General features: G+C 45.8%; 1 protein-coding gene and 1 pseudogene across 1 annotated transcript in view; one reads left to right on the top strand and one right to left on the bottom strand.

Annotated features, from left to right (window-relative positions):
* Window positions 1–5,711, bottom strand: part of LOC148032840 (GDSL esterase/lipase At4g18970-like) — a 39,036-nt gene extending 33,325 nt beyond the window's left edge. The window contains exons 1-2 of the mRNA XM_087683510.1: window positions 4,879–5,711; window positions 4,583–4,701 (exon numbers count right to left, since the gene is read on the bottom strand). Coding sequence (XP_087539636.1) covers window positions 4,583–4,701; window positions 4,879–5,347 — 588 coding nt within the window. The 5' untranslated portion in view covers window positions 5,348–5,711. The remainder of the gene's footprint in view (window positions 1–4,582; window positions 4,702–4,878) is intronic.
* A 17,183-nt stretch (window positions 5,712–22,894) lies between these two features.
* On the top strand, window positions 22,895–27,149 carry LOC148032841 (subtilisin-like protease SBT1.7; annotated as a pseudogene).
* Window positions 27,150–27,894: the final 745 nt, after the last annotated feature.

Genomic DNA, 27,894 nt, shown 5'->3' on the forward strand with positions numbered 1-27,894 from the left:
AGTAAGGATGGGCACGACAAGCTGGGAGGGGCTGTCTTATGATTTTGTAAAACAATATTGATAGGTTTTTCTGTGATTCTGTAGTATTAGGTGGTGTTAAGGTGTAACCAACTAAAAGCTTTGTACGTGTGAGTGTATAAACAATGAATTTGGTTTCTTTATAATGCTATCAGTATATAACTCCAAAATTTTCAGCCATCATGTGAAGGATCACAAGTTGCAACTTTACATGGTGCTAATTTTAACTTGTCAAATAGGTTATGATGGCTGAGGAAGCAGGAACACATCATTTGAAATTATTGTTCCCTACATTGGTTATGATGGCTGAGGGAGCAGGAACACATCATTTGAAATTATTGATTCCTACATTGCTTAGGTTCCAATTTTCACCAACAAAAATCTTAATTTTTGATGCACAATCACTATCAAAACTATGTCTAGGACAGCAATTAACAACAAAGTCCATGCCTTTCTCCTTTGAAACACCCCCTATCATAGGCCCTGTGAAAAAGCATGAGGATAGACATGTTTGGGAGTACAATCATCAGTGCAAACATCACTAGCAGCAATGGGTAAGTTAAGGGCTGCAGGCTCACAGTGACATGTGGAAGAAGTAGGAGATGTATTCAACATAGATCACGCTGAGTTCTATGATGCACAGAATCAGTAGAAGCAAACTCAAAAATGATCCCGTTTGTACCAACTTCTTGGAGCTCAATGAATTAATAAGAATCATTGGGCATATTGGATTTAAAGGAGTGACTTCTTGAGTTCTCTTGAGACCATCTATGGATTGGTACTTTAGTTCACCTTGGATATTCAATAGCTAAGACCAATCTAACTTCTTGTGGAATATGGCTTGCTTGTAGGACATTTTTCATCGGCATCATCATTTCTAATAGGAGTATCAATGCTTAGCTAGCATTGGAGCAAATCAAGGCTTCTTTCTTGTGAATCTTTGTCTAATCTTTTAGATGAAGCCTATGCACACTTCAAACCTCACTGCTGAGAGGCTTGTTCTATCTAGCAGCTTGTGCCTATGGAGTCGGAGTGGTCATGGTAGCAGCTCTTCCAGACATGGGCAATGCCAACAAGGTGCTTGGAGGAGGGGAAGCATATCAAACCTTGGACTACCACCACAAGGTATGTATCCTTGTGAAGGAAATCCATAGAAGATACAACTCTTGCTACTTTAGTGCTCTTACATTAGATGCACCTCTTGCTACTTTGGTTGTAGCAAGCCCAATAAAAGGTTAACTTGATTGAAGTTTGAGCTTGATGGATTTATATGTTTCATCCACCTATCTAAACAACTTGCTAAAACATTGAAAATGAAGAATATAAGTTGAGGGTTTTGATATCTTATTTGCATGTAGTGGTAAGCTAAATCAATTTGACTTGGTATGATACTTCAATCTATTGGATTCCTATCTTGTGGGCAAACTCAACACTAGCATGTGTTTGGTAAATCTTACTGTTTGAGAATCTAGATAGCATTGCATATTCCCACAAGAGTATGCATTGATTTAAATGGGGATTACATTTATCCCCGTTAGTAAGTATGAAACAATATGGTTCCATGAGCAAATAGTTTAAATATCATTTCATTATTTGTCTTGTTGTGGATAGGACTACAAGGTTTGAAGCATACAACCAATAGAGAGTAGATCTATGCTGTGGAGCTATGGGAGATTGCAGTGCTTTTAGGATCAAAGGGAAGACAGTTTGCTAAAAATGGTAGGTCTTCTCTTGTTGCTCTGAGCTTTTTTTGCAATGCACACGTTTGATTCTTTTGATATCCTTGTTGATTGTAAGCACAAAATGCATCTAGGGACAACATTGTTGGTGAAGCAGCAAGGATTTGCATTCCAAAAAAAAGAAAGGGAGGCTTAAGAAGAGCCAACAAGACTTAATTTTTTTAATGGTGGAGTAGATTCGAAGAGGATGACAACTCTAGACCTACCTTAGGTGCTATAGAACATGGTGAAGCAGAGAGAATGTAGTGTTCAAGATAAAACTTTTTTAGTGGATTCAATCACAATTCTATTGCTAACAATACAACACTGTGAACAAATCGTGATTAGTTTGCTTAACATGATATATTAGTGTGGTAATGGCTTGTATTAACGGTTCCGACTAGTTTTCTTGTATAGGAAATTTTTACTCTATCTATGGTTTCAACTAGTTTTCTTATCTAGGAATATTTTACTAGATCATCAACTAGGAATTTTAAAATTTTTCTATATAGAAATATTTTACTAGATCACTAACTTGTAAAGTGTTCCGCGTTTACTAGTTGAGACTTTATCTAGAAAATCTCTCTTTTTTTACTATATGGAAAAGTTTTTGCCGGATGTGATGGCACTAAATGCAAAACACTGTCGAACTTGTCGAACGACGACCAGAGGACGGAGTTCAACATCAAAACGGGGATGTTGATACCGTGCTTGCGCATGTCAGGGATGGCCGCGCTGCTACGGGCGGTACAACACTCAAAGGCGATGGTGAAGTTGGTGGTGATGACGTCGGCGATCACGGAGGACGGTGTGGGGAGGCCGTTGTGCTAGATGAGTTGATTGGGAGTGCATCAGATGTGGAGGTGCATGGGCCACGACACCTGCATGCGAATGCGGCCCTGCAGCCAGCTTATCAAGACATGAGCATGCAAGACCACTTTGACTTCTTGTGCGGCCTCGACCACACAACCGACCCCAAGCTTTGGCCAGCTCCACTCAATTCCTGCAACCTATCAAGAGCAACAGCGCCCAACAGCAGGCAGCTTCTGCCGCCCACCAGCTCCCTTCCTGCAGTCGGTGGCTATCTTCAAGCAGTGCAAGATAAATCCAATGAGGTCATCCTTCTCATCGACATCGCTCTCACCGGCTAGTGTGCAACCAGGCCATGATGTGGCATAGGAGCAATGTGCTAAACCTGCTGATCGTGATCCCGCCCGGCCCCATGACTAGCTGGTCTAAGCCTTATTGCGGGCTTCACATGGTATTTCCGCCCTGGGTAAGGAGGCCACATTACTGTCGATCCAAGTACAAAGTGAGCCGCATTTATGCGCTATCCAGAAAGAGAAAGTGAAAGTGACAACGCCTGTACTTTCTTTTTTTTTTAAACCATAAGCGCGGTGAAATTATATTAAAGAGGACACAAAATTTACGCCCGAGATTCTCCACCTCAAGTCTCAAATTGAAGATGGTCAGATTTTTCTGGAGTAAGTGCGAGCAGAAATCGATGCCCTTGCTGGTCGAAACGCCTGTACATATTGGAAGGGAGAGGGAGCAAGCTTGCATTTTATTCTAGCTATATGGGCTTGTACGGAGGGTGGGACCGGGGTCACATGGATTTTGGGCTTTGGAGAGAGAGAGAATTTTAGAATTTGCTATTTCATGTTTTTCCAAGTTAAGTTTAGGATATACTCTGTGTTTGCAAATTGCCATGTAGGCTTGGAGTGAGGTTTGGTATTTCTCCAAATTAATGTAGTATAGAATAGAATAGATAGATAGAAGTATAGATATAGATATAGAAGTATATAAGTGTAGATAGATAGTTAAGATAATGTAAAAATATAAAAGTATAACTAATGTAATATAGATTTGCTATTTAATGTTTTTCCAGGTTTGGGATGTACTCTATGTTTGCCATGTAGGTTTGGAGTGAGGTTTATAATGTAGTATAGAAGAAGTATAAAAATATAGATTATTGGATAACCAAAGAACACAACTCTATGCTAAGGCCCTTTTAAAATGCGTTTCAAAATCTATGTATAAATTTTGAATCTCTACCACACACAATCCAATTTAGAACCCCTATCACAAGAATCCACTTGCAAAATCCATGCTCCCTAAAGATGTTGACGAAGAGCCTTATCACTTCCAGTGTATTCATGTCTAGTTTGTATTGAATTAACCTCACTTATTAAAACCTATTTATCAAAACAAAAATTGCAGCAAGCTTAAAAGACCCAGTGATTGTGAAGCTCCCTTAACGTTTCCATATGTCTAAACTTTGAGGCCTCAAATACGCCTTGTGCCTCTAATGAGCTGTGCCTATGGTAGAACAAACCTGTAAAGCAATGATGCAATAAGACAAAATCACTTTCATATCGCCGAACCAAGAAGGGAATCAATCTCATCTAAGACTATAAAAAGGAAAAACTTCAATTGTTCATCATCACCACATGCGGCCACCTACTTAATGCATTTGTCACTCCATTCTCCCCTGGCACATACTCTATCTCAAAGTTAGACTACCCAAGCGATTGCCGTCATTGCAACAAGGAAGAAGAAGAGGAGGAAGAATGATTATTGCTTGTCTACATGTCTAGAACATAGGATTTCTCAATCGTGTAAGTCACGGGTCTAATAGGGGGAGGGGAGAGAAAGAAGTCAGGCATGCTGAATTATTATTGGTGTCGGCTAAAATTGCTAACGGTGCTTCGCGAGGTTGGCATCATTGCAATATATTATGCCACATGATTAGGATTAATTACAACTTAAGCGAGCAAGGCAATCCATGATCAAAAAGCAATCTCGTATGGGCAATGCTGGCAAAGAGAGAAGGATTAATTAAGTACCAGGATGTCGCCGGTATCATTGAGAATGCCAGCAGCAGCGGAGGCGAAGTTGGCTCCTTGGAAGATGTCATCGCCAGAGTTGAGGTAAGCGGGCGGGAAAGGCAGGCCGGCAAGGGCAGCTGCACACCAGAAGACGGGGGGGGGGGAAATGTTTTTCACCAGGAGGGGGAGGCAATAGCAAACGAAGAAAGAGAGATTTTGTTTTCAGTTGTACTGTTATTGGAAAGAAAATTTCACCGGTTTTTGGGGAAGAGGGGGTTCAAAGTAAGATAGGACGATGAGGGTGTGGTTTTTACCGACGTAGTCGCAGGTGAGGGGGCCATTGCAGAAGCGCCCGGTGGGGCGGTGGTCGGTAAAGTCGCGGCCGTAGGGGAGGTGGTCCGCCTTGGCCAGGCTGATGAGCCGGTTGTTGTTGCCCGGGTCCAGCAGCGAGTCCCCGAACACCATCGCCGCCGCCAGCTGGCCCTCCCCCGACGACGTCGCCGCCGCGGACACCGCCCACGTCGCCGTCGGCCGCGCTCGCCACCCTGACGCGGCGCCCTCGCGGTCGCTGGCACCAGCATTAGTGGAGGCTGCACAGCTCGAAGAGGCTGCATTCAGCAGTAGAAGAAGAAGAAGCCATGCAGCTAGTGTGGACGTGGCAGCCCGGCTTGGGAGAGGATGAAGCACCTGCGGCTGCCGACCTATATTTTTCATACGTTGTATGTTGTAGCTCATGGCTGCTTTCTCAGAACAGGAATCTGCCCTGATCGTGAGCTTGCCCATCCTCTCTCTCTCACAACCCGCGCCCCCCAACACACACACACACAGTCTCTCTCTCTCTCTCTCTCTCTCTCTCTCTCTCTCTCAGAGTTACACCAGGTCCTCCCTTTTAATTTCGCTCCCTTCTGCAATGAAGCTCACTCCCGCACTCTGCAAGCTCAGTAACTCTCTCTCTCTCTCACAACCCGCGCCCCCCAACACACACACACACACACTCTCTCTCTCTCTCTCTCTCTCTCTCAGAGTTACACCGGCTCCTCCCTTTTAATTTCGCTCCCTTCTGCAATGAAGCTCACTCCCGCACTCTGCAAGCTCAGTAACTCTCTCTCTCTCTCTCTCTCGGACTATAGACTTCCAGTATGCTTACCTTCTACCTCTGTACTACCACAATTGGCACTATCACAAGGAACTTTAGACAACTATCCATATAGAAAAAAAAGAGAAATTTTCTAGAGAAAAAGTCTCATATAGTAAAAGTGGAACACTTTACAAGTTAGTGATATAGTAAAATATTTCTGTATAGGAATTTCAAAATTCTCTAGTTATCTATTGTGACAGACTCCAAAAACCACCACAACATGTCTCGGCACCATAACACAGCATAACATGGCATATCACGCCTCTTGGGCATAACATGGCATATCACGCCTCTTGGGCCTCAACATGGCACCATAACACGACGTATTACTATAACACGACATGATTCCCCAACATAACACGGCACGGTTTCTCAACTCAACACGGCGCCTCAACGCGACATGGTTCCACAGTCCACCATGACATCTCCCCCTAACGGGCAAGGAGCTTTTCCTCAAGGCACTTGAAAGTTTCTAGTGCTTACGCAAGGGCTCATACATGAAACCCTTCACTTCGGGCCAACACCCCACTCACCTCTCGCCCCATGAAAAGACTACCCATCCCCCTCACTCTCACTGTTTGCACTCACCATCCCCACTCACCTATTCCTGGGGGAAGCCCCGAGCTACTTAACCATGCGCAAGCGACACGCACAACGGCCCCACACCCCGACGCGCCCAAGGAGAGCCAAGCCTCGAGTAGGGTACCTCCCCTATACACACCCCCCTACAAAAAACTCGAAGCCCACTTCGAGTTGAGTAGGTACTAAGAGTTTGTTATTTACAAGAATAAACCCAACCCTCTTACCTAGTTTCAAAAAAGTGAAGGTAACTATACGAATGCCCCTACATAGTTATGCTCTCAAGTATACTTACAAGCCACCCTGAGACACCTCCACCTGGTTGGATCTTCCCAATGTTAAAGTGTGGTGTTGGTGTCGCAAGCTCTTTCTTTTGTTGGGCTCTTTGTAGCCGGATCATTCGATGACGCCTTGTTGGAGGATGTCGTGGTGATGCGCTGTAAGGCCACTTACCTCTTTGCTCTTCTCGCTCTATCCATTGCTCCGGCGTGAAGTAGTTCACCACCCCACGCCTTAATTCTTCATGGTGTGCATGGAATGTTGGACTTTGCGGCTCCTTCAGCAGTAGATCGTCTCTTTGCAAAAGCTGCATGTCGCCTTGCGCGGAACGTCCGATCCCACTTAGCCGCGCCATCCTTGGTCTTTCTTTTCCTTTTTGAAGTGCCCTGTCTGCCACGGATCTTCGGGAGTTTACCTGCAAAGCGCTTGGATTTTACCTGTGGTGCTGAGTGTCGGCGCGCTCTCCTGGCGAGGTCCATTGTCCCTGCATGTTTTATCCTTCTTCGTTTTGAGCCCTGCTTGGCCAGATCCGACTTACCGCCCACACCTGCCGAAGCCTTCTGTGTTGGCCCTCTCCGGCCCGATTTATCTCAGTGATGCGCAAATAAATGCAGAGGCCATTGCTACAAGGTTGCCATACTGCGCCGGCTTGCACTAACAGGCCCTGCTTGGCCAGATTGAGCTGGGTCACCTGCATGTAAGTTAGATGGACTTGATGAAAGCCATCAAACCGTCTAGCTTGCAGCGCGAGGGCCATCTCTCTCACTGTGTCCACCTCGAAATTGCCCCGAATGGCCTGATTTTGCAAGTAAGTACAGAATAGCTTGCACAAGTCGAAACGCGGGGTTGCCGCATACTGCCTTGCCCTCACCGCCAAGTCCATTTCTTTGGCTGTGAGCGTTGGCCTTCTCCCGCCGAGATAAAACTTATAGGCACATGTTGGAACCAAGCCTTCACACTTGGCGTCGGCAGATGAGTTAGGCTCCTTATTGAGTCGAATCTGTCTTTGATCCTCAGGAGGGTGAAGCCTCTGTGCAACTTGCTCGGCTCGATCATGAAGCCATCCGACCACGATGATGTCACCAAGCAGGTTGCAACCCTTTGGCCCTGAGACCGGAATGGGTTTGAACGTGCAAGTAGACTTCAAGTTTGAAGTGGACTCCTTGAAAGACAGTCCATTCGAAGTACAAGGTCCCCAGCCTCATGCACCTCCGCAACTTGAGTCCCATTCTAGAAGATCCACCCGCCGCTATCTGTCCACACGAGGGGCACCCCAGTACCCCTATCTTCTTTCCTGCATGAGGGTTTGCTTCCCTTGTAATCAGCCACTTGAGCACAATCTCTGACCGCATCAGTTTCGTAAGAGAATACCTGCAGCTCATTGCTGAAACTTACATGCCTTCCCTTGCTAGCTGACTTGGTTTGTTGGGGCTCCGGGATCGACTCCGATGTCTCACCCTTCGCCTTGTGTCTTGAAGTATCATCAGATTTGGCCCACTCCCCAGCGTGGGTTTCATCCTTTGTCCTCTTCTCTGCTCCACTCCTCTGCTTTCCCTCCTGCCCCACCACTGTGTGGTCTCCTGTCTCCTCATCCCTGCACCCGGCCGTTTCTTTATCCTCGCGGCTCACGAGTATTATGCCTTCAGCTCCATCCTTCTCTCCACACCCGGCCATTTCTTTATCCTCATGGCTCACGAGTAGTTTGCCTTCTCCTTCATCCTTCTCCACTCGACACACGGCCGTTTCTTTATCCTCACGGCTCACGAGTATTATGCCTCTACCTCCATCCTTCTCGCTGCACTCGGCCTTTTCTTTATCCTCGCGGCTCATGAGTATTGTGCCGGCCGTTAGTTTATCCTCACGGCTCACGAGTACAATGCCTTCTCCTCCACTCTCCTCTCCACACACTACTGTTTCTTTATCCTCGCGGCTCACGAGTATTCTGTCTTCTTCCTCATCCCTTTCTCTACACACGGCCATTTCTTTATCCTCGCGGCTCACGAGTACCCTGCCTTCTCCTTCAACCCTTCCTCCACACACGGCCATTTCTTTATCCTCGCGGCTCACGAGTACCATGCCTTCTCCATTCCTTTCTCCACCCACGGCCGTTTCTTTATCCTCACGGTTCACGAGCTTATCATGTTTGGCCATTCGTTTAGACTCGCGGCTCACGAGTTCTTCCACAAGCTCATCATGTTCAGCCGTTTGTTTAAACTCGCGGCTCACGAGTTCTTCCACAAGCTCATCATGTTCGGCCGTTTGTTTAGACTCGCGGCTCATGAGTTCTTCCACAAGCTCCTCATTTTCGGCCATTTGTTTATACTCGCGGCTCACGAGTTCTTCCAGAGTTGGCCATTCGGCCTCTTCACTCAATAAAATGGCCTCTATCCCCATTCCGCTCCTTTCCACTTTCCCTCCCATCTCTTCAATAACATGATCGGGCTCAACCTGTTCTTTAGTTCCAGACCGTTCCACCTATCTCGGATTATTTATACTCCCCCCAGGTGCAGGAGTTTCGATGCCTGTCCCGATTTCTTTATCCTCCCTCCAGGTGCAGGAGTCTTCCTCTTCATCCCCGCCAACATCTTCCATCTCCTCATCACCCAATCCATCCAACTTACCTTCCAAAGAATCATCTGTTTGGGGCTCGGCATCTTTTGCCTCTTCCCCCATTGAGCACTCTTCCAAAACCACCCCTTCCGGTAATAGATCTGACCCGCAGGTCATCTTCTCTTCCGCGCACTCCTCCGCCAACACTCCATCAAACACAAAACTAGACTCATTTTCCCATACTGGTTGCGCTGGATCAGCTATGTGGTCATTCTCTTCATAATACGGCCCGTAGGCCCCCTCATTTCCACCTTGCCACTCGTCCGCATCGTCGAGGAAAAATGAGGGAAAACAAAAGTTGATGTACACAAACAAGGGGGATGCTTAAGCGTATAGGTAGCTTATTATTTGCAAATAGGGAATAAGAACCTTTTCCAAATTCGATAGAACCATCCAAGTCATACCCTTTGGTATCAAAGGATATTTATTATATGATGAAAGTAGGCATAGATTCTTTTATGCCCGCACACTTGTCTTTGATGAGGAATCCCTCCTTAACCACTCTCCAAACACACAGAAACAACAATTAGATCCTTCAAATACTTAAATGAGGACACCGTTGGGTGGTCTTATGAATCCCCACCTTACCATTCCATGTCCCACACTGAGATTATGTAGCCGATTGTCATGTTTGCTACCACTAGACCTACCATTATTCCTACTGCTCCTCAAATGTCGGTGGAGTATGTCATACCCTTGGTTCAATTAACGTATGTGACACGTGGCTAACTCTCATGCTCTCATGCATGATGCATGTCTTCTCATGCACACTAGTCAGTGTAGTAGTACTGCTGTCAGAAGACTGGGACTTCTCTCCTTGCATGTCATGCAGGAAGGATAGGGGTGGCAGGTGAGGCCGTAAGCAATATCCGCACAGTGGCTGCTTTTTGTGCAGAAGACAAAGTAATGAGGTTGTGGGAGCTTTCGCTCAACTGCCAAGACCCTCGGACCGCTTATTCTTTCAAGCGTTCCAAGCCGAGCATTAATGGCTACCTCTCACATAGCCGACACGCCATCCATACCTACGGGTGTAGTGAGCTTACCTCCATGCCGTTCGAGTTACCTCCTCTCCCACGCACCCCGGTAGCTCCACGATCCAAGTGCAAGCTTCAAGCAAGCTCCATCTTCAAGCTCCACCCTCCAAGCTCCATTGCCGCGAGAAAGACAAGAGAAGAGAAGAAGAGAGAAGAAGATGGAGAGCTTCTCCTCCTCGGTCCCTCACCCTCACACACTCACTCCCTCACACTCTCATACTCCCTCTCTCAAGCACAAGCTCAAGCAAGCAAGAAGAAGAAGAAGAAGAAGAAGAAGAAGAAGAAGAAGAAGAAGAAGAGAGCTACTTTTGGCCACACACAAGAATGAGCTTCTCATTCACTTTTCAACTTTATATACAAAACCCTAAATCCCTTTTGGGTGGTCATCCCCTTTTCTCCTTTTTTTACATGGCCGGCCGTAGCCTAGGCCCTATTTCCCATTGTCCTTCTATCTTCCTAGCTTCCTTTCCACCATCCGTCTACATTTACAAATTGCACGGGTGAGAGCCCGGCGCTCTTTTACAAGATTTCAGGGTGCGCCTTTTTATTTTAAAATGCGCCTTTCCCCTTTTGCCTTTGCCTTGGACTTTTAAGGTTGCCCTTGCGCTTTTGGCCTTTTCTCTTCTTCTTTCTTCAGTCGAGCTACCTTTTTTCCGCCTTTGCCCTGTGTCTTTTCCACTTCCTTTTGCTTTCTTCGTGTTGGGGTTAACATTACCCCCCTCCTAGACGAGTGCCAGTCCCATGGCACTCACCGTCGTAGGTAGTAGGCTGTAGCATGCACCGAAGACGTGGGTGACAAGGATGCCTATGGTTTTCGTGGATGAGTGTTGGTGGTGGTGTGGCGGAAGGTCCTGGGGGCCTATTGGTGGCCAAGGTGGCTGGTAGAAGGTTGTTGGAGTTGGTGATAGGGCTATTCTGTGTTGGGGATTGTATTGATGGCTAGCACAAGTGTTGGTTTATTGGGGATTCTGCACATGACAATTCTTTGCAGGCTTGTTGGATGCTAAGGGATAAGCATTTAGAGTTGAATGTTGATGAAAAGCAAACAACACCTTATACTTGTAATTGGAAAACCTCGCATGTGGTCTCTCCTTAAGGGGTAGTGCTAGTCTTCTTATCGTGCACAAGACATATTTTGATTAGTTTGGGAGACAGGTCGAACTCTAAGCAAGCCTAGAGTATTGTCCTGCACTTGAGGACCCAAACTGTGGATATACTTCGGTGCAGATATTATGTGAGTGCTCGTGCTTACTTAGATATTACGTAGTTAGAAGACCGTGGGCTAGGTTCTTGCTTGATGAGTACGGTGTATTTTTCATGGCCAATTGTGCGGTGCTTATCACCATTGATTGCAATGGTACTAAGGTAGAGTGCAAGAGAGAATTGTGCAAGTGGGTCAAGGTGACAGGTCGAACCATAGGCGAGACAAGCTCCCCACATATGTCTTGCCCTTGATGTGCCCTAAATAATTGTGGGTGATGGTAAAGGGCTAGGGGACTAGGGACGAAGCCAGTCGACCAAGGTCACTAGACGTACCTAATTTGAGGACCCCTAGGTGCTATGCTGTGATCGTGGGAGCTTCGTATCTTTTCATTCGTTTTTTTTTTTTTGCCTTGCCTGAGTACAACCATTACAATATGTTGAGGCTATCAGCCTTTCAATGGGTTGGGAAATGTCAAGCTTCGAAGGCTCAGAAAATGGATAGTACAATGATGATTGCGCCCTAGCCTTGTTGTTAGAGAAGAAATTGGCGAAATGGGGAGATACACTTGAGATATTGCAAACCTCCTTGCGACACATGCGATGTTGGCACAATTGAGGTAACAACTGCCGTAAGCCAACTATAGAGCTTGACCCAGAAAGGGAGCGTGGCCCATGAATGTGCTTTGGGCCATGCGATGTGGGCGGTTGGCAAGGGTGATTCGTGCTTTCGGCAGCGTGGCTTTGCCACGGCTCCTTGTGGGGTCGATGGTCTTGCGGTGATCGGGCATTGAACACTTTCGCCCAAAGACCTGTCTCATCTTGTATCCACTTGTCACTTCATGAGAGTACATGCATGGTATATGCCGCAACTATAATAAACCAGTGCAATGCAAGGAGACATCACTTATCTGAATTCTATGGTGTTGACTTAGACATTTATCACCTGCGCTTGATTAGCTTTTTCTTTTGCTAAAGACGTGAAATATATTAAATGCAGATATGAAAAGTTCGTACAATTTGAGAACATGTCAACACTTAACCATTTAAAGATAAAAAGTTATGGCCATGTAGCATTTGATAAGCCCTTTCTACAACATGGGGCTACTCTATTTGTACGAGGTGGGGCGAGTCTGGGTGGCAGGGTGATTGGGGCTCTGCTGGTGTGGGGCTCCTGTGGGGTTGGGTAGGGAACATGTCGGCCGGGACATGAATAGTGTAGTCCCGACCCGCTACCGTTTCCAGAATGTCTTTAAACAATTCATTAAATTCTTCCCTTTCCCGAGCTGCCCTTTCTGCCCTTGAGCATCTGGGGCCCGAGCGTGAGTGGGGGGTTTGTGCCACTAGTGCTGCCACCTGTTGCGCGCTTTGAGTCTCGCCTTTCTTGACTCGAGGATTCTTCGGCCTTCACCTTGGACAGTGTCGCTTAGGGCCTCGCTTCTTGGCATACCTCTTGAGGGTGGGCACATAGCGCTCCGGTGGAGGGGCGCATACCACATGCTCCCTCGTTTGCGAAGAGCGTCTTTGCATGCCAGATGTCCATGGTTCTCCATGATCCGTCAAAAAGGAAGCCTGCAAGATGCAATCCAAGGGTTAGACCTGGATATAGGATACAACTGTTTGCATGAAAGGGATTTTAGTGTGGTTTATCAAGCGTATATGACAAGAAGGGGAGGGGTGAGGCATGCGGTGTTTGTTATAGAGGAATGGCCCCCATGCTGATGTTCGTGTTGCCTCCAGTCACATTAGCGGATATTAGTTTATGCTAAGTCGCGTGGACTGGTTGTCGTGGAGTGGGACAGGGCACATCCTCAAAAGGATAGACCAACAAGGGAAGCAGGTGTATTGAAAGGGACTACACTCTATCTACACCATCAGAGTTGTTGGTCAAGGCTTCCTATGGCGGCAATGTGGGTCGCATGCCTTTCACTTGGAGGTGGGGCTGGTCACATGGCTTTTAAATCCGTGATGAGAGGAGGACTTGAGGAGCTTAGTTTATCTGACCCCACTCTTCTCCCTGTGCTTGACTATCATTGCTTGTGTGTGTTGACATTGTTTATACACGGTGACACAAAAAGCAGTGTTTATTTATATACATATTTATGAATCCATGTCAGTTCACGAGGATAAGAACCAAGTGTAGAACTCGGGGTTGTACCGGGGCGTGGCACACACATCTAGTATTCGCGGCAACTTACTTAATACTGATAGATATTTTGCCACGTCGAGTAGCATGGAACCTTGACCGAGTCTACTGGCAATATGTAACTCCTCCTCAGTGAGAACCTTATCAAACAGAGTGTTCTCTTGGCTAGTTCCACCTAAGTCCATACCCCGAATGGCAGTCATCACTTGAAGGGAAGTTGGTGCCACATAGGTTGGGTCTCTTTGAGACTGCCATTTGGCCAATCGCTCTTCTGAGACTGTCATGATCTGAGCCCCTAGTTCGGCCATTACAACGCGGCTTTCGCACCAACGCTGCTCAAATTGACTCTAGCCTGCTGACAGTCGCTTTAGTTGCTCTATGTCTATGAGATAAGATGTTATTGCTCTTCCCATGATAGAGGAAAGATCAAGTAATCTCCAAGTTGCTCCTTGGGGATTGTGCCCATGTCCGCAAGGACGTAGACACTGTTGAGATATCGAGCTCCACTCGTGATATGCCAGGGTGACCGTTGTGCATTTATGTCACTGACTTGTCAGTTGTAGATGCGGTTGGTACACCACCCATGAATAATAGCTAGATGACAGCTATCCTTATCTACTCTAGTTCGTGGCTTGGTTAGTATGCCACCTTAGTTAGTTGAGTTTGGTTTGAGACCCATATATAGGGTTCTTCTATTTCTTTGTATGAGAGTTCTTTTTGGCTTACACAACTAAGAAGAGGAAAATTGTTTTCAGCCTCCACCCTTGTGTGTATTCCCCCATTGTGCAAGCAAGAAAGCTACAAGTGAGACTCCTTCCTTCTCTCCCACAATCTTGACATGGTATCAGAGCCTTGTTCGTGGTAAGGAGCTCAAGAAAGCAAGCCAAGCTCGCGGTGTTCTGGTAAGAGGAGCAGTGTTGCTTTCATTTTCTGTTTTGGGAGCAGATCTCTGCAGGTAGCACAGCCGGAAAGTGGAGGAGTGCATTGTCTTAGGTTGAGACGCTCTTCGCAGTGAAGCAAGAGGGCAGTATATGCTGCGGGATAGGGCTTTAGCCCTTGGGGACCTTGTTTTTTTGATATGAGGCCATTTCGGGGCCTGTTTTGGAGGCGGAAGTTTTCTGCACGCACTCAGGAAAAGGCCCAGTTTTATGCTGTGCAGCCACTGTTCTACAGGTCGGTGAAAAGTTACTATAGAAATTGCATCGTATGCTTGTGCGCAGAGACATTGGGAGTTACAGAATCATCCCTGTTGCCTGTTGATGCAAAATCGTCACTAGGAAGTGACTGTGTGGTCAAATACCACTTTCGTCAGTTTTGCAGATTTGCCTTTGTGAGGTTGAAGCTGTGTTGTTTGCAGTGACAGAATTTTTTGCAGTGTTCTGTAATGGCGTCTGATTCTCTCTCACAGATTGTCACTGAAAAGCTTGACAAGAACAACTTCCAAGCATGGAAGCTTAGAATGACGAATTTCCTTATGGGAAAAGGATATTGGGAATTTGTTGCAGGAAATGAAGAAGAACCAGTTCTTCCTGATGTTCTTAATCAACAGCAAATGCAGGCATTTAAAGCATGGCATGAGAGAGCCAGGAAAGTTATGTACTGGCTGTCTATCAGCATTTTAGACTCTATGATTGTGCATATTCAAGATGCAAGTACGCCAAAGGAGGCATGGGATACTTTGTCAAAAATGTATAGCACAAATACTCAAGCCAGGAAAATGCAGCTCAAGCAAGAGTTGCACAATGTGCAAAGAGAAAGTATGAGCATCAATGACTACCACATGAAGGTGAAGAAGATTGCAGATGCACTTACTTCCATTGGGTCGCCAGTGGAAGATGATGATTTAGTCTCAGTGATCTTGAATGGTCTGGGAAAGGATTATGCACAGTTCCGAACATCCATTTCCGTCTGTGAAAGATTTCCTGATTTTGAGGAGTTGATTGCTCTTCTAATTTCTGAGGAGCAGAGAAATGGTGCTGCATCTTCTTCAGGAGGAACTTTAAAAGAAGCTGTCTTCTACTCAAATGCTGGAAGAGGTAGAGGCAGAGGTACAGGAGGCCGATATGGAGGCCGTGGTAGAAATCAGAATATGCAGCAAACTCAAGAAAACCAGTCCTATGGAGGAGGACATGGTAACTCTAGGGCAGGGGGAGCCAAAGAGGTCGTGGTAGATGGCAAAGAGGCCAAAATGCAAACAGTAATGTTGAATGCTATTACTGTGGTAAAATGGGTCATATGGCTAAAGACTGCTATAAAAAGCAGAATGACATCATGAATGAAAAACTGCAACAAGGGAATTATGCATCTTCTAGTAGACAGGGTGATGACAGAAATGAGCATTTGTTTATGGTGCAGCACATGAACAATTCTGTGACAAGTGCAGAAGAAAGCAATGATGTATGGTATGTTGACTCAGGTGCATCAAACCACATGATAGGTCATGCTGAATGGATAGAGGATGCAAGGAAAATGGAAAAACTAGGATTTGTGGAGACTGGTGATGATACTGCACATCCTATTGTGCAGATTGGAAAAATTCATTTGTCTATGCAGGATGGGAAAAAGAAATACCTGTCCGATGTATTTCATGTCCCAAATATCACCAAGAATCTGGTTTCTGTTGGTCAAATGGTTGAGCAAGGCTTACAGGTCAGATTTAATCCTCATGGATGCTTTGTTGAGGATATGAAAAATAAAGGTCGCTTGATAGCAAAAGGAAAGAAGAAGGGCAGAATGTTTACACTGGATGCAGACATGTCTGAATTGAGTGCAGCAATGTTTGCACATGGGACCGGTGTAGTTGCAGATATTGATATCTGGCATAAACGCATTGGTCATGTTAATGTACAGCGACTTAAATCAATGCATGCCCAAAATATTGTTGCAGGATTGCCTAAATTCAAGGTTGCAGAAATGCATAAGGTATGTGAAGCTTGTCAGTTTGGAAAACAGGCAAGGAAACCATTTCCTAGACATGTTCAAGAGAGTGAGAAGCCATTGGAATTAATCCACTCTGATGTGTGGACTACTAAAGCTGTATCTCTTGGAGGCTGTCATTATTTTGTCACTTTTATTGATGACTATAGCAGAAAAGTTTGGGTGTATTTTATGAAAAAGAAAAGTGAAGTTTTTGGGCATTTCAAAACTCTTAAAGCTATGGTTGAAAAAGAAACACGCCTGCAGATAAAATGCCTAAGGTCAGATGGAGGGGGAGAGTACCTCTCAAATGAGTTTGCAAGGTTCTTGCAGGAGCATGGCATAAAGCAGCAATATTCATGCAGTCATACCCCACAACAAAATGGAATTGCAGAAAGGAAAAACAGGCATATTGGAGAGGTATCTCATGCCATGCTCAATGAAAAAGACTTGCCAGATTTTTATTGGGCTGAAGCAGTTGCTACAGCAGTCTACATAATGAACAAGACTCCCACTGCAGCAATACATGGAATGACTCCAGAGGAGAGGTATACTAGTAGGAAACCACATATTTCTCATTTGAAAATTTTTTGTTGCATTGCCTATGTACATGTGCCAGATGAGTTGAGATCCAAGTTGGATCCAAAAGCTGAGAAGTGCATCTTTATTGGTTGCTCTCTGCAGCAAAAAGGGTATAGATGTTATAACCCTTCTACTCGTAAGTTTACAGTGAGCAGAGATGTTGTTTTTTATGAGATGAGTAGCTGGTATAAACCAGTAAATGTGATTGATGATGTAGATGCACAAAATGGTAATGCTGCACAGAATTCACAGCAGCAGTCACAAAATATTAGTGGACATGGAGCGTCCTCTAGCAGTGGTTCACATTCTTCGCCATGGACAAGCAGATTGAGATCAGGAGAATCTTCTCAAAGCAATGCAGATAGTGGTATGCAGGTATCACGAAAAGGAAAAGAGAAGGTTGATCAGCCCATGTTTGATGTGAATGCAGGTCACTCTTATGTGGATGGTGAATCCAATGGCTCAGAACAGAGCATTGATGATGAGTTGGGTATTCCTTCTATTGTTACACCTGGAGTAAGGAAGACCAGGGATGTTTTGAGAGCACCTGGGAGTGAACCTACTTTGCGCAGGTCTACGAGAGCTAGGTATCCTATGGATAGGCTGAAATATGATGGATTTACAGCCATTCACTATGCATATATGGTTAAAGTGATACAGGAACCAGAACCCAGTTCTTTTGAGGAAGCCATGGGAAAAGAAAAATGGGAGAAAGCCATGGATGAAGAAATGGATGCCTTGGAAGAAAATGCTACATGGGAATTGATACCTTTGCCTAAAGGTAAAAATGCAATTGGCTGTAAGTGGGTTTATAAGGTGAAGCACAATGCAGATGGTTCTGTGAATAGATACAAGGCAAGATTAGTAGTCAAGGGGTATGCACAAACATATGGCATTGACTATGAAGAAACATTCAGTCCGATTGCAAGGATGGCAACCGTAAGAGCAGTCATTGCTATGGTTGCATCAAAGGGATGGTCTTTACATCAGATGGATGTAAAGAATGCCTTCTTGCATGGTGATTTGCAAGAAGAGGTCTATATGGAGTAGCCACCAGGTTATGTGCATGCTGTTCATCCTGAGTTTGTTTGCAGGTTGAAGAAAGCCTTGTATGGCTTGAAGCAAGCACCTAGAGCATGGTCTGACAAGATAGGACAGTATCTTGTCACTATTGGCTTTCAGATTTCCAAGGCAGATTTCTCACTTTATGTGAGAAAAATAGAGAAAGGTATTATGCTACTTGTCATTTATGTTGATGATTTGATTATGACAGGTGACAGTGATGAAGATATCCTTCATGTGAAAATGCTATTGAAGCAGAAGTTTGAGATGAAGGATTTGGGAGAGCTGCGTTATTTCTTGGGCATTGAGGTGATTAGATCACTAAGTGGGATACAGCTCTTGCAGAGGCAGTATGGATTGGACATGCTGTCCAAATATGGGATGACAGGCTGTAAGCCTATTTCAGTTCCTTTGGAGCAGAATGTGAAGCTGAGCACAGATGCAGGTGAGCTTCTAGAAGACCCTACTATGTACAGACGCATAGTAAGAAGTTTGATTTATATGACTATTACCAGGCCAGATTTGAGCTATGCTGTTGGATTGGTAAGTCAATTTATGCAGGCTCCAAGGAAACCACATTTGGATGCGGCTAGACGCATACTCAGGTATGTGAAGTCCACATTGCAGTATGGACTATTTTATGAGACTGGGGTTCAGATACAGTTGCATGGATACACTGATGCTGATTGGGCTGGTAGTATTTCTGATAGACGATCTACCAGTGGATATGTGTTCTCTTTTGGGAGTGCTGCAGTCACTTGGAGCAGCAAGAAACAGCCTACAGTTGCCTTGTCGAGCACAGAGGCTGAGTACAGGGATGCAGCAATGGCTGCATGTGAGGTAGCTTGGTTGCATAAGCTACTTTATGATATGCATCAGTCTATAGATGGGCCAGTTGTCATTTATTGTGACAACATGAGTAGTATACACTTGGCAAATAACCCAGTCTATCATGCTAGAACAAAGCACATTGAGGTGCATTATCACTATGTGCGAGAGAGGGTTTTACTAGGTCTTATTGATCTAGTTTATGTCAGCACAGAGGATCATGTAGCTGACATATTCACGAAGGCATTGGGCGCAACGAAGCTACGTAAGTTTAGAGACCTGCTTGGTGTGCAGGAATTGGGATTGAGCTCGAGGGGGAGTGTTGAGATATCGAGCTCCACTCGTGATATGGCAGGTGATCGTTGTGCATTTATGTCACCGACTTGTCAGTTGTAGATGCGGTTGGTACACTGCCCATGAATAATAGCTAGATGACAGCTATCCTTATCTACTCTAGTTCGTGGCTTGGTTAGTATGCCACCTTAGTTAGTTGAGTTTGGTTTGAGACCCATATATAGGGTTCTTCTATTTCTTTGTATGAGAGTTCTTTTTGGCTTACACAACTAAGAAGAGGAAAACTGTTTTCAACCTCCACCCTTGTGTGTATTTCCCCATTGTGCAAGCAAGAAAGCTACAAGTGAGACTCCTTCCTTCTCTCCCACAATCTTGACAGACACGTGCGACCACCTTGAGCTTAGCATCCAACTCAATTAAGCATTCTGTGACACTTCTATGTTCATCGAGGGTTTGCGCAGTTGCTATCTCATGCAAAGTTCTAAGAGTTTCCTTAGGCTTTAGGATGGCTGGGGGCTCAGGCCTAGATGAGCAAGATTGGTCAACGCTAGGATTTCCTATGCTCTTGGGGTTCTCACGTTTCTCCTGAGGTTTTGCTGCTATTTTGTCATGGTTCTTCTTGGATGTGACTGGCATAGATTTGTCACCCTGCTGTGATGACGTTGTATCCACTCTTGATTGGTCAATGCAAGTTCTATTGTCAGTGGATAGAGTGTTGCAAGCAACTGTTGATGGCAACGGTTGCTTTGGTTTTTCAGAGCACACGGGTGCGTCTGAGGGTTCACCGCTATTAGAAGAGGCATTAATGGGTTCATTGGTGGATGGACTCGATGCTTTATTTCCCAGTTCTCCATCGCTCTTGGTCTCAATGCTCTTGGGGTCCACAACCACCTGTGCTTGTTGTTGCCTTCGTTGTTTTCTCCTCTTTTTCTTGGTCAATGAAGGTGCACCGCTCAACGATCCAAGACCCTGAACTAGATCAACCGTTGATGTGCTTGGTTGGGCCTCAGCATTCTCTTCCTCTAGTGTGTCCTTACGGGACATGGCCATGGCCTGCTGAATAGCCTTGCTAGGTTGTGAGAGCACAATTACCTCCCTTTTCGGAGAGTCTAGCTCTTCAGCCAACTCCCTTGAGTTTAACTCCTCCAGCCTAGGCTTTAGGCACTCTGCAAGTGCTGGAGTTTTCAAGGAAGTTGGTTGCGACACCTCTTTCATAGGTAGACTACTAAGGACACCGTCTGCAAGGGGTCTTGTCACAGCTAAGGGCTGTGACTGCTGCGATTCCTAATTGGAAGTCGGAGCAGCTAGTTTAGTGGGCTGGCTACCCTTGGTGGATTGCAGTGCCAAGTCCTTAGGGCAATTAGAAGTGGTCGTTGCTCTTAGAGCATTCCCTTGTGTAGGCCGAGTATCAGTTGAGCTAGCCACCTTAGGTTGCATAGGCATATCCTTGGGCTGAGAGCCACAGATGGTGTCGTGTCCTGCCTCTTGGACATTTGGAAGCTTTGATGTAGGTCGAGATTGGGATTGAATAGCCGCACCTAACGAGTGTTGTGCTTCCTGTGTCTGTGTAGGGGAAGAAGGTGCAGGAGACTTAGGACTCCTAAGTGGCTTTGACATTGGCTTGGAGATTTGCTCATGGCTGTTAGATGATTGTGCTATTTGCTTTGTTGAGCGCTCAACCTTGCCCTGAGCAATGTTGTGCCTATGATGCTTGCTATCCTCTTGGGGAATCAAAGGCTCCTTGGGCACCAGTGGCTTCTGCGTATCCTCAACGATTGCATCTGGCATCTGCTTGTCGAGCACGGTAGGCCGAGGATCTACCCTCCGATTGGTCCCGTTTGGTATATTGATTTCGATCATGAGGGGCTCGGTCACTCCACTATTGTTGACTCGAGACTTGGTTTTTTGCTTACATCTCCTCCTATGCTTCCTTGCTCTTGATGCGACCTGGCCTTCAGTCGACCACGGAGGTTTAGCAAGGGGTTTTGGCACCCAAATCCATCGGTTGCCTACATAATACCCTTGAGCTCGAAGCCATGCCTTGGATATCCATCGTGGCGTTGTGCTAGCTCTCCATCGATGCTTGCGTCTATAAGGCTTGGGCTTCTTTTGGGGTCTTCTACGATATTTGTAAGTCCAAAGCCTGTCCTTGGCATTGTCTCTTGACCTTCTTGGTTCAGGCATGGCCTCACTCACTGGCTCTCGTTGTTCGACCTGTGCTTGTATTAACTCTTCCAACAAGTCCTTGTCCTCGTTAATGGGCTTGACTGTTACGTCAGCACCTTCCTTGCCTTTCCCTCGAGGTTTGCTGAAGTTACCCTTGCTAAAGGTCGCGACTATCCTCACACCTGGTAATGTCAAGTGTATCCTCTGAGCTATGTAGTCTGCCTCACACTTGGTAGCCTTTTTGAAGGGCCTTCCTAGGAGGATTTCCTTTCCACCATTCTCGCTATTGGGAGGAACATAGAACAGGAGTGGCAAGCTTTCTGTTTCAATTATTACAAGGATTTTACACTTCCCTAGAAGTGCTTGTGGGTGTTCCCCGTAAGGATTAAGAGTTGCATCAGTCGGTGTGAGCTCTGGTTGGCCTAGTAGGGTCCATGATTCATAGGTCAAGATATTAAAATCTGCTCCTTCATCAATTAGAGCATCAATAGTATGCTCTCTTTTTGTGGTGAGTTTGACCCTAAGATAAGCAGGTGGTACTATGTCATCTTCCGGGTCTTGGCTCGTAAATTTAAGCCTTTTGACAGATGCCCTTGAGTTCTCGACTGCACAACCAGGTGTGGATTCTCCACTGCTATCTTGGATCGTCAGTGCAGTGCTATTTAAGATACATCTCTCATCAAGAGTGTCATGTCTAGTCATCTTGGCATTTGTAGCTTGCTGATGTTGCATTTCGCTCTGACTAGACATGGTATGAACACAATGTCTTTGTGTTCTCATGGTGTGGCCTTTTTGCCCTTGATGGCTAGATTGGCCCATTGATGTTCTAGGGTCTCTGTTTCTCTCTGTTTGGGTATGGGCTTTTGGTTGCTCTATTGCAAGTGAGGCTCCATGCTCGTGTAGAGCCATTGCTACACTAGGGTCCAATTTGAAGGACCTGTCATAGTGCACGTTTTCTCTCCAACCTACCCGGGGGAGGTGCAAAGGGGGCAGAGCCCCCTCTGCGGGGGTCCGAGGGGGGGGGGGGGGGGCAGTCCCCCCCGGCCCGCAGGGCCATTACGGTAAAAGCCATGCACAATTTGGAGGACCGTTTATAGCCAAATTTGAACCACTTACTCTCAATTTCAGCCCGGTAATGGATCTGTGATATGGTTTCGGCTCTATATGGTTTCTCGGTTAATTTCACTGTCTTCAGGTTAAAATTTGAGAAAATCTAAATTCCGCCTAACAGGTCCAAATTGTAGGGTCCGAGTGGGTCACTCGGACGGGCCGAGGCGCATGGGCCGAGGGCTAAGTTCGGACGATTCAGACGAATTCGAACACGGTCACTCGGGCGGGGCGAGGTACTTGGGCCGAGGGCCGAATGTGGGACGTGGCCGAGGGCTGAATTTGAGTCTCGGACGGGTTTTTCCTCGGATGGTCCGAGGCCGACTAGGGTTTGGCCGAGTGGACTGGGTGGTCCGAGGGCCGAGTCTGGGCCTCGGACCGGAGTCGACATGACTCGGACGCGTCGAACGCCGCGCGTGTTTTTGCCGCAGCTCGCAAAATTCGACGTGCAGGGCGCTGGAGGTCTTTCCCCTTGTCGTGCAACTCCAGATTGGTCCTACTACTGTAGGGGGAGGTGTAGAATTACCTGGGCTCGCCACGCTTTCCTCTTCTCTCTTGCTCTCCTGAAACCCTACAATGCACAATGTGGCCTTTCTTTCCACTTCTGGCCCTTATACCCTCTTCCGCGTATGGTATTGGCACCCCCAATAACTCATTCACCAACCTTAGGCATCACAAGTAAGTTTTTTTTACCACTTTTGCATGATTCTTGCCCTGTTTTGCAACAGTAACCCTAATGCTTATTTTCTTTGTTTTTCTTTGTTTTCTCCTACTCTAATGCTTCCAAATCACAAAGTAAATACCTACACTACTCCATCTCACAACATAAATCTCAAGAAAAACAAAAAACCTACTTGCCAACGAGATCGAATACCATCTTCAACCCCCTCGCTTCCTACCTATCTCAAGCACCGGTTCGGGGCAAACCCTACTTTGATGCTCGATTCGAAGCGTGCAAGCGCTCAAGGCTTGAATCCGTTGGTCCCGACAATGGAACCAAAATGTGGGAGCTTTCGCTCAACCGCCAAGACCCTCGGACCGCTTATTCTTTCAAGCGTTCCAAGCCGAGCACTAATGGCTACCTCTCACATAGTTGACGCGCCATCCATACCTACGGGTGTAGTGAGCTTACCTCCATGCCGTTCGAGTTACCTCCTCTCCCGCACACCCCGGTAGCTCTACGATCCAAGTGCAAGCTTCAAGCAAGCTCCATCTTCAAGCTCCATTGCCGCGAGCAAGACAAGAGAAGAGAAGAGAAGAGGAGAAGAGAGGAGAAGATGGAGAGCTTCTCCTCCTCGATCCCTCACCCTCACACACTCACTCCCTCACACTCTCACACTCCCTCTCTCAAGCACAAGCTCAAGCAAGCAAGAAGAAGAAGAAGAAGAAGAAGAAGAGAGCTACTTTTGGCCACACATAAGAATGAGCTTCTCATTCACTTTTCAACTTTATATACAAAACCCTAAATCCCTTTTGGGTGGTCATCCCCTTTTCCCCTTTTTTTACATGGCCGGCCGTAGCCTAGGCCCTTTTTCCCATTGTCCTTCTATCTTTCTAGCTTCCTTTCCACCGCCCGTCTACATTTACAAATTGCACGGGTGAGAGCTCGGCGCTCTTTTACAAGATTTCAGGGTGCGCCTTTTTATTTTAAAATGCGCCTTTTCCCTTTTGCCTTTGCCTTGGACTTTTAAGGTTGCCCTTGCGCTTTTGGCCTTTTCTCCTCTTCTTTCTTCAGTCGGGCTACCTTTTTTCCACCTTTGCCCTACGTCTTTTCCACTTCCTTTTGCTTTCTTCGTGTTGGGGTTAATAGAGGTTGTTCTACAAGGAGCTTAAGTGGTGCAACGATCTCTCCTCTCCTCTGTCAAAGAACTAGAACCCAGTAGTGAAACCAAGGAAGATGATGATGATGATACCCTCCTCTACGCCTACCATACAGTGTTCCATGGCTTTGCAACCAAGCTTAGCCCTACCCAAGCTTAGGCTCTAGAAACTTTGGACGGTGTACTCGATCACAGTCTCTGAAGATTTTACCACCCAATTGCATACTACTAGGACGCCACAATTCATGGGCCTACATTGCCTTTGGGCTTTGCTCGACTTTCAAACATTGCACCCTTCTCTCCCCATTGTTGCTGCTAGACCAAATTTTGGCTTGCTTGTTCGCCTTCACAAGTCTTTGCAGCAAGGGTTTGGCATCATGACACTCACTCTCGGTCCTGAAATAACCATAGATATCTGTTCAGGAGTGTGCAATGTTTCTATCAGCTTTTGAACAGCTCTTGTTCCATGCATATTCAAGGAAATGGAGATGAGATCATCATCCTTGGTCTCTTAGCAAGAATCTGAGAGCTGCCTTTGCCATGAGAGCTGCCCCCACTGCCTGGCCCTTGAGACCATCGACCTCACCAAAGACCCCTACTTTATGCGAAATCATATTGGTAGTTATGAATGCAAGCTGTGCTTGACTCTTCACAACAACGACAGCAATTATTTGGCAGACACGCAAGGCAAGCAGCACCAAACGAACTTGGCTATGCATGCAGCTCGTGAGGCAAAAGAAGCTCATACACTTCTTATGGGCTCTAGCCGGTCTCTGGCTATGGTGATGATGTGATAATTGGAATCATGGATTCGGGAATTTGGCCTGAAAGGAAAAGCTTTGAGGATGAGGCCTTTGGCCCTGTTCCCATCAAATGGAAGGGTGAATGTGAGGTTGGAGCTAACTTCTCCCCTTCCCTTTGTAATGGCAAGCTTATAGGTGCACGTGCATTCTACAATGGATATGAGTCTGCAGTAGGATCCATAAATGAGACCTTGGAGTCGAAATCTACTAGAGATGATGAAGGTCATGGAACCCACACTGCCTCCACCACTGCAGGAAACCATGTCCCCCAGGCAAGCTTACTTGGTTCTGCATCAGGAACAGCATGGGGCATTGCTACCAGGGCCCGAGTTGCCATGTACAAGGTCTGTTGGAAAGGGGGTTGTTTCATTTCTGACCTGTATGCAGCATTTGACAAGGCTGTAGAAGATGGAGTAGATATCATCTCAGTGTCTATTGGTGGTGGAGTGCTTCCTTACTTTATAGACCCCATAGCCATTGCGAGCTTTGGAGCTATGGAACGAGGGGTCCTTGTAGTTGGCTTAGCTCGAAATGGAGGCCCAAACCCAGAGTCAATCACAAACGTTTCTCCATGACTGCTTACTATAGGTGCAAGCACACTTGATCATGATTTTCTAGCCACTGTAAAGCTTGGTAATGGAGCTACCTATAGAGGAGTTTCATTGTATCAAGGCCATGATCTGGCCAATGAACAGGTACACATCCTGCTGAAACTTCAACTTTCTTGAGTATGTCTGAATGGATGCAAAACATAGCTTGTGTATCTCTTCTGGGATGGTATAACAAGCTTCTATATTTATACCAATTGATGAAGGTTCTTTTGTGTGCAAAAATCATGCAAGTGCCCTTAATTTATGCAGGCAATGCAGGCCAGCCAAACAGCAATGGAGAGGCCAATTTGTGCAGGATGGATTCACTAATGCCAGACCTTGTCAAGGGTAAGATTGTAGTCTGACAGAGGCCTCGATCCTCGTGCTGCAAAGGGGATGGTGGTGAAGCAAGCTGAAGGAGCAGGCACGATCCTCGCAAATGCTCAGACAAATGGTAAAGAGCTTATTGCAGACAGTCATGTTCTGCCAGCCACACTTGTGGGCCAGCCACACTGGTGGGCTACACTTGTGGTCAAATAAAACAAACACTATCAGTAACTTTCAACGTCTCAGATTGTTGGACACAACATCCGATCCCAGAGCAGCTCTATGAGAAGTGTAAGTCTATAGAGCTTTAACTTTCACCTAATATGATCATTACATCTTCCTTTGCCTTAGTAGTGATACAGGATGCTACAGTTGGTGCATGATAACCCCCCTTGAATGTACTTTATTCTAGATCATACGAGACTGGGACAGCACTCTCTTCTCCAAAGATGAGATTGAAGCAAGAGCTCTCAAGAAGCAACATGCAGCAGCCATGTGGCAGAGCGATAACCCCCCTTGAATGTACTTTATTCCAGATCATACGTCAAGACTGGGACAGCACTCTCTTCTCCAAAGATGAGATTGAAGCAAGGGCTCTCAAGAAGCAACATGCAGCAGCCATGCGGCAGAGAGAGATGGCATATGCAGAGACTCGTCAGGTACATTCTTGAAAATTGCCTAGGACATGCAATCATTAAAGCATTTGGTAGGAGCTAAATCATGCAAGGTATGAGGCTACTGCTGGTGGCCATTTCCATTCTCGTGATTCTGCTCCAATTCTGTGATGTGGCCTCTACAAAGACTTGCTACTTCAATTTCACAGTAAGCCTAATTAACGATTATGGCTTTCATTCTCATGATTCTGCTCCAATTCTATGATATGGCCTCTTCAAAGTCTCTCTATGTATGAACTTTTTGATTCTCGTGATTATGCTCCAATTCTTTTTTGTGCAGGAGGAGGTCAAGGACCAGCCAGGTACGAACTCATCATTTTTTGAGTATTACACCTTGAATTTCCCATCTGTATGTGAGATTGGTGTTTCCATTCTTAAGCAGCAAGCTTGTGTTTTTGGAATGCAGTTTAGAAAACTTGAGAAATGTTAAAGGTTTTTGAGTTGGTTGTGTTTGTGGGGAACTAGTGGGGTGTGTAACTTGTCTGAGACTCTAATTTGTAAAATTGAATTAGCTCTAGTTGTATCATCTCTCTTTTCATGTCGTTTGTGAGAACTGTGATTGGTGTTTAGCAATGCATAAGACTTACGTTGAGGTTATGTCACCTTAGGTACTAAAACTTGGAGCCTGGGTGAAGTATGGCAAGTGAGAAAGGCAAAATAAACAAGGTGTTGCTAGTGGATAGTTTCTAGCTGTTTGTAGGTTTTAAAGCTGATACAAGTTGTAACAAGGTGGTTTGGACCAGGCATAGCTGTGTGTTTTGTAGACAATGCTGAGACTGTGCTGGCTGCTTAATTGCCTAAGAAATGCAGCTGCTATATGAATGAAATCTGTTGATACAACCTTGACAGTACATGTTGCAGGTGACATGTTTCCCAACCATGTTTCCTAACCATGGTGGAGGTCTATATGAATGAAATCTGTTGATACAACCTTGACAGTACATGCTGCAGGTGACATGTCTCCTAACCTTGACAGTACACACATGAAACAAGAAGGGACAAGACTCAAGTGTAGCCTTGAGAAATTTTTAATCACCTCTACTGGCCATTCTTTACCCACATGTCACTATTACTGTCACTGTAGCTAGTTTTTCAAATAAGAATCAGGCTTAGAGTTGGTTCTCCAAAAGTTCAAAGCTACAACTAATCTTGCATACGGTCACAATTGCTTTCTG

The sequence above is a fragment of the Lygodium microphyllum genome, chromosome 8 (genome assembly GCF_053477565.2).
Source record: "Lygodium microphyllum isolate KBCC chromosome 8, Lygodium_microphyllum_v1.1.10, whole genome shotgun sequence".
In the NCBI taxonomy this organism is placed as follows: Eukaryota; Viridiplantae; Streptophyta; class Polypodiopsida; order Schizaeales; family Lygodiaceae; genus Lygodium; species Lygodium microphyllum.